This window comes from Bison bison, unplaced genomic scaffold (genome assembly GCF_000754665.1).
Source record: "Bison bison bison isolate TAMUID 2011002044 unplaced genomic scaffold, Bison_UMD1.0 scf7180017864492, whole genome shotgun sequence".
NCBI classification, from domain to species: Eukaryota; Metazoa; Chordata; class Mammalia; order Artiodactyla; family Bovidae; genus Bison; species Bison bison.
The window spans coordinates 6,601,137-6,608,122 of NW_011495051.1; the positions used below are offsets into that span (position 1 = coordinate 6,601,137).

The window sequence follows — 6,986 nt, forward strand, 5'->3', positions numbered from 1 at the left end:
TGCGCCAACCATTCAGCTTCCTGCCTCTGCCCACAACAGGGTAAACTGCTGGCTCATTCTCATGTCCACCCCTTCATGCCCCCTCTGAGCCCCAGCCAGCATTCTCAAGGATTGAAAGCTCCTTCCTCGCATTCTCAAGGATTGAAAGCTCCTTCCTCCCCCTCCTCTCGTTCATCCTTGGAAGGGAAGCTCTCCTTTCTTAACTCCCAGCCACAACCTGACTACTGTGTACATTTCTCAGTTATAACAATCTAATGAGAGAGAGATTGTGTCCAGGTGGTGCTAGTGGTAAAGAACCCATCTGGCAATACAGGAGACATAAGAGACAAAGGTTCAATCCCTGGTTTGGGAAGATCCTCTGGAGGAGGGCATGGCAACCCACTCCAATATTTTTGCTTAGAGAATCCCATGGACAGAGGAGCCTGGCAGGCTATAGTCTATGGGGTCGCAAAAAGTCATACATGACTGAAGCAACTTAGCTCATGGCACACACGCAATGAGAGAGAGCTATTATTTATCTCCATTTTATAGATAAGCAACTAGACGCTCAGAGGGGTCAAATGACCTGCCCAAGAGTACTTTTCAGGACATGGTGGAGTCAGGATTTGGACTGTGTCCACTCAGTTTCAGGAGCCTGTGATCTCAGCCTCATGACACTGCCTCATTCACCCACATCATTCAGAGCTTGTGACAGCAAACTCCTTACATGAATCCAACCACCAAGCCTTTGCACAAACTCGGATGACCTCCCTGCCCAGAGTGGGACAACACCCAGAGTCTGCAAAAGGGCTTCTCCCTGGAGTCATTCTCTCTTGTACATTCTCCCCGACCTCCACCCTTCATCCCGCAAGCCCCCTATCTCCTGGAGGAGGGCATGGCAATCCACTCCAGTATTCTTGCCTGGAAAATTCCATGGACAGAGCCGCCTGATGGGCTACAGTCCATGGGGTTGCACAGAGTCAGACACAACTGAGCACACATGCATGGGTTGCCAAAGCACTGTTTATTGCTGGCTAGGGCATGGGTAGATAGGGGTCTGGGGGGCCCGAGGGTCCACTTTCCGAGCCCTACAGCCCCATTGATGAAGAGAGCCCAGGGGCAAGTGACTCTCCTGGAAGTCGTCCCATCTTAGCACTGCTGGGCCCTGGTACTTGAAGGTAAATTCATCCTTGTTTAGGGTTGAGAAGAAGCGCTGTTGACCCAGTGGGGGCTCCAAGTGGCTATACTTGCACTGTGGAGTCAGGGTGGGGGATCCTGGCAGGGCAGCCTGGAGGGTGGCTGACCCACCCAGGCCACCCTGGGAACATAAAAGTGTGGGGAGAGACTCAGCCGGGTTTGGCCCATGACTGGGTCCTGGAGAGGTGGGTAAAAGGTTGGAGTGACACAGGAGCTGGATGAGACACCAGTGCAGACCCCTGGAGAGACCCCATAGCCTTGTTGAATTTAGGTGCTTCTGAGCTCACCCTCAGCTTGGAATGTAACTGTGGCTCACCACAGTTGCCCCTGAACTGACCATGATGGGCCCCTGAGCCTTGGATGACCCTGAGCAGTGAAGTGAAAGTGCTAGTCACTCATTTGTATCTGACTCTTTGTGACCCCATGGACTGTAACCCACCAGGCTCCTCTGTCCATGGAATTCTCCAGGCAAGAATACTGGAGTGGGTTGCCATGCCCTCCTCCAGGGGATCTTTCCGACCCAGGAATCCAACCCATGTCTCCTGCCTTGCAGGCAGATTCTTTACCATCTGAGTCACCAGAGAATCCCGACCCTGAGCAGATGTGAGACTAATTCTGATCTGAGAGGTTACCTGGTTAAGGAGATACCCTCTCCTCCCTCACCCGCTGTAGCAGCTCCTTGGTCACAGAGGCTGGAGCTATTCCATGTGGCTTCAGCATCTTCTGGTTCATGGTTAAAAAATCTAGGTCTGGAGATTTGAGTGGGGTGGCTGAGCTGAGGGTCTGAGGGAGGAAAGGTAGAGCCCAGGGGGAAAGGACGCGGGAGACTAAGGATGCAACAAGGGTTCAAGGGCGACACCTGGGTTCCCGCCGAAGTTGTCAGGGGAGGAGGATGCGTTAGGAGGCAGGGAGGGTAAGGGAGCCAGGCGGGGGGACTGAGGTGGCCAGGGGCGGGGCAAAGGCAGAAGATCCGGGGTGAGGGGCTGGTGGGGGGACAGGAAGAGTGCACTAGCTGGTCAAGGGGCGGAGCCAGAGTGTCGCAGAGGAGGAGGAGGGCCAAGAGTCTTGAGAGGGTGGATATGGAGAGGAGAGGAGCCATACCAGAGGGGCGGAGTCATGCAGGGATGGAGGGGGTTGTTGAGAGTCACGATGACGAGAGCATGGGGTTGTTCAGGGTCAGAGCTGGGAATCTTGGCCCAGGGCATGAGATCTAACCCTTCAGGAGGCGGAGCCAGAGTCAGGCAGTGGGCGAGGTGGGATTGGCCGGGGGCGGGACCACAGAGGTAGCAGGGGTAAGGCGGGGCTTCCCAAGATGGGCGGGGCCTCGCTCACCACCGGTGCCCTCTGGCAGGTTGCTGCGCTGCAGGTGGAGGTTGGGCGCTTTCGGCGGCTTTGGCATCCCAGGGGGTAAGTAGTCCGTGCCCATGGAGGTCTGGAAGAACTGTCCGAGCAGCGACGGCTCCCCTAGGGTTATGTGACTCTGCAATGTCTCATGAGGCATGTGGCGGCTGGCTGGCTCGCTCGTTCGCAGGGGCTGTAAGGACCACAGTGCATCTGGGAAGCTCCCCTCGTCATGGATGTCCCAAGGCCGGGGATGAAGCTCAAAAGCGGGAGCTGTGTGACCTTGGACGGCTCACACTTTCTTTGAGTCCCACGGATGGCGCTGGGAATTGGTACTGTTATTTCAGTTTACAGACAACCACTGAGGTATGAAGTGATTAAGTGGCTCGCCCTACATCCCGCAAATAGATCCAGGAGATCCCTATACACATGTCCAGCTCCCTCCCACCTCAGGGCCTTTGCACTTGCTATTATACACTTTGGGAAACAGAGGAAAGCCCGTTTCCCTGACTTGCCCTGCAGCCTTTCGCCTTCCTGCTGACCTGACGGTAGAAGAAGTGTGTGGAGGTGGTGAGGCTCCCCGGACCGGGACACCCATTTCCTTCCAGGATGTGTGACTCAGGAGTCTGGTCGTGGTGAAGAAGGAAAGGTTCTGCCAGTGGCAAAGTAGGTCCTGAGCAACCCTGGGTGGCTGCTGTGGGAATGAGGGGGCAGGGCAGGCAGCTGGATCTCACCTGGCTCCCGGGCATAGAAGTGTTCCCCCTTGGTGGTCCTGTCGTGGAAGAGGCCATCCCCAGGACGGATGTTCACACAGTGGATGTGGGCTGAGGCCTGGGCCTTGTCATACCTGCAGACAAGGGGATGGGAAGCAGGAGGTGGATCCATCTGATCTGGGCCCTTACAACTCCCAGGAAAAGGGAGGGAGGGACAAGCTCCCCAATAGCCAAGCTGTGGGGTGCTAATTGTGAGTGATCTGGCACAATAGTGGGCCTTGCCTGTGGGTGATGGAGACTTCAAGGGCACAGTGTTGGCCCTAGAGACTTAGGTGACCCACCCCACGTCACCCTGTCTTGATAGAAAAGGCCATGGTTCCTTTGTACCTGTCCGGGGGCAGATCCGGAGGCCCGTAGGCTTGTTTCTGCTCCGTGCACATGGGCCTGTAGCCAATCTTGAAGTCTCCCAGTTCTATGCTGGAGGAGGCCTGTGGGTGGACAGGAGTGGGGAGGGCAAGACCACCCAGCCCCCCTCGCTGCTCCTCCGCCTGACCCCCACCCGCAGCACCAGCCCGGTCTCAATTTACCCTCTTACACGGCAAGGCAGGTGGGCCTGGCAGGGCCTGGAACTGTCTCTGGTAGGAGGTGCTGTCATCCTGTCTCTTGTGCTCCCACTGGAGGGGATTGGGCCCACCTGAGGATGAGCAAGAGGAGAGAGAATGGGATCAATTCTTGGCAGCTTCAGGACCACTGGGATTCTATTCCTCACCTGGGAAGGGCAGGTGGGCAGTCCAGACTAGCTTAGCCAAAGGCCTATCTGGAAAACATCAAAAATAATAAGAAGCAGGAACTTTCACGGGCTTCCCTGGTGGTTCAGTGGTAGAGAGTCCACCTGCAATGCAGGAGCCGCAGGTGAAGCAGGTTGGATCTCTGGGCTGATCCCCTGAAGAACCACTCCAGTATTCTTGCCTGGAGAATCCCATGGAGACAGGAGCCTGGTGGGCTACAGTCCATGGGGTGACTCCCAATGCAGGGGGCCTGGGTTCGTTTGATCTCTGGTCAGGGAACTAGACCCCCCATGCCACAGTGAAGATCAAAGATCCCGTGGGCCAAAACTAAGACCCAGTACAGCTATATATATTTAAAATGACAACAAGGGAGTTCCCTGATGGCCTAGTGGTTAGGATTCCAGGTTGTCACTGCTGTGACCCAGGTTCAGTCTCTGGTCAGGAGCTGAGATCGCACAAGCTATATGTTCCTGAGTCACAGAATTGGAAAAATCATACAAATGACAACGACCCTTTGTTGCTATCTGGCAGGCACGTCCAGCACTTGGGGCTCTTTTGGCTTCACCAGTAACTATAAAACTGGTTGTCACACCCACTTTGCAGATGAGTAAACTGAGGCTGGAAGAGGTTGTCTCCCTTAGAGTTACACAACTACTGAGGTGTCAGGGCTGGGTGGTAGAGATGGAGGACACTTAGCATATTTGTTTAACCCCAAACCAGCTTCATGACTCTGCCCACAGCAAAGCACCCTGGAGAGCTTCGGGAGATGTGCCCATTCTGTGGATGCAGAAACTGAGGCTCAAGGAGGTTCCAGGGTTTCTCAGCCTCTGCGCTGTTGACATTTGACGCGAAAGTGTTAATCGCAAGTGTTAATCGCTCGGTTGTGTTCCACTCTTTGCGATTCCATGGACAGTAGCCCTCCAGGCTCCTCTGTCCATAGGGTTTTCCAGGCAAGAATGCAGGAGTGGGTTGCAATTCCCGTCTCTGGGGTATCTTTCCGACCCAGGGATCGAACCGGCGTCTCCTGGATTGGCAGGCAGATTCTTAACCAACTGAGCCACCAGGGAAGCCAACATCTGGAAAATTCTTTACTGTGGGGAGCTCCCCTATGCGTGGTAAGATGTTTAGTAGCATCCCTGGCTTCCATCAACTCCCTGACAGTAGTATTCTCTCCTTCCCGTCGTAAAGACAAAAAGACGATCATCAGACACTGCCAGGTGTCCACTGGGGGCGAGGAGCAGAATCCCTGTTCGCCGCGAGAATAAGTGTGTCGGTGAAATTGCCTAGGGCGCCGCGGCGCGCACTCACAGAGGCGGCAGGCAGGCTCGCGGGGCTTTAGGCAAAGGTCGTGGAGCGGGAAGAACTCCCGGTACGTGGTGGACGGCATGCGCAGCTTGTCTGGGTCGCCCGACGGCAGCGAGTCGCGGTCGAAGATGAGGCGCGCCCCGCGGATCTGTTCGCGAGCGCGCTCCGGCGGCTCTGGCCAGCCGTAGTCGCCGCGCGCGGTGGAGAGGCCGGTGCGTGCGCGCGCTTCCGCGTGCACGTGCAGGTGACTGGCTTGCATGGCGAGTGTGCGCTCCCGCGCCAGTTCCCGCTCCTGCTCCCTCAACAGCATAGGTGGCGGGGGCTCATAGGCGCAGCGCGTCTCCGACAGGCGCTCCTGGCCCGCCCAGCGCGCATCCTTTTGGAAGAGGGATGCGCAGGGCGGCGGCGAGCACAGCGGCCCATGGATAGCGCTCGAGTAGGCGGGAAAGTCCCGGTGCGATGTGGACTGCTTGGCGTCCGCGTGCAGCCGCGGGTCCGGCCCCAGCGCGAAGTGCGAGGCCTTGAGGAAGTCCAGCCGGGACACTGGGCACTGTAGGAGGGCGCCCGCGGCCATAGCGGGGGGAGGTGCCACCTGCGAGGAGGCGGAGACAGGAATGAGCAGGTCCCACAGTGGGCTCGGGGTTGGAGACATCAAGTAACAGGTTTAAGGATTTTACTGGCTGTCCAGTGGTCAGGACTCCTAGCTTTCACTTCCAGGGACCAGGGTTCAACCCTGATCCGGGAACTGAGATCCCGCAAGCCCTGTGGTGCAGCCCTCACCGCCGCCTAAAAGAAACAGGTGTAGCCCTGTTTGCCTGCCCGCAGGGAAAGTAGAGATAGAAGTAATCACTTATTTGGCATTTAGAGTGTGCCAGGCACGGTTCTAGAGGGGGTTCATCAACAGACCTAGAGCCCTATCTTTGTGGAGATGTATTGTATTGTGGAACATACAATAATGAATAAATGTAATCACATCAATTGCAGAGTAAGTTACAAGGTGGTTAAGTGCCTTGGGGGGGAAAAGTCACATGGTGTAAAGGATAGGGTTTGGGCTAGAAGCCTTGTTGTTTTACATAGTCAGGAAAGGCATTCCTTGGTGGTGCAGTGGATAAGAATCCACCTGCCATTGCAGGAAACATGGGTTCGATCCCTGGTCTGGGAAGATTCCATATGCTGCAGATCAATTAAGCCCGTGGGAGCCACAACTACCAAAGCCCACACGCTAGGAGCCCATGCACCACAAGAGAAGCCACGGCACTGAGAAACACACACAGTGAAGAGTAGCTCCCTGCTTGCCACAGTTAGAGAAAGCCCAGGTACAGCAATGAGGAACCAGTGCAGTCATAAATAAATAAATAAATAAATTTTAAAATAAGTCAGGGAGGCATCACTAAGATGATAGTTGAGCAAAGTCCTGGAAAGAGGGGCAGTGGGGCATTTGGGTATTGGGGGTGGGTAAAAGAAATAGAGGAAAACAACAGAATGGGAAAGACTAGAGATCTCTTCAAGAAAATAAGAGATACCAAGGGAACATTTCATGCAAAGATGGGCTCGATAAAGGACAGAAATGGTATGGACCTAACAGAAGCAGAAGATATTAAGAAGAGATGGCAAGAATACACAGAAGAACTGAACAAAAAAGATCTTCACGACCCAGATAATC

General features: G+C 55.2%; 1 protein-coding gene across 1 annotated transcript; it reads right to left on the reverse strand.

Moving 5' to 3' along the window:
• Positions 1 to 1,003: 1,003 nt before the first annotated feature.
• Positions 1,004 to 5,897, reverse strand: LOC104979778 (chromosome unknown open reading frame, human C19orf45). Its single transcript, XM_010828294.1, has 8 exons — positions 5,327 to 5,897; positions 3,818 to 3,924; positions 3,618 to 3,718; positions 3,252 to 3,364; positions 3,060 to 3,169; positions 2,509 to 2,710; positions 1,840 to 1,925; positions 1,004 to 1,231 (listed from the first exon to the last, which is right to left on the reverse strand). The coding sequence occupies exons 1-8, from the start codon at positions 5,895 to 5,897 to the stop codon at positions 1,004 to 1,006; spliced, it is 1,518 nt and encodes a 505-aa protein (XP_010826596.1).
• Positions 5,898 to 6,986: the final 1,089 nt, after the last annotated feature.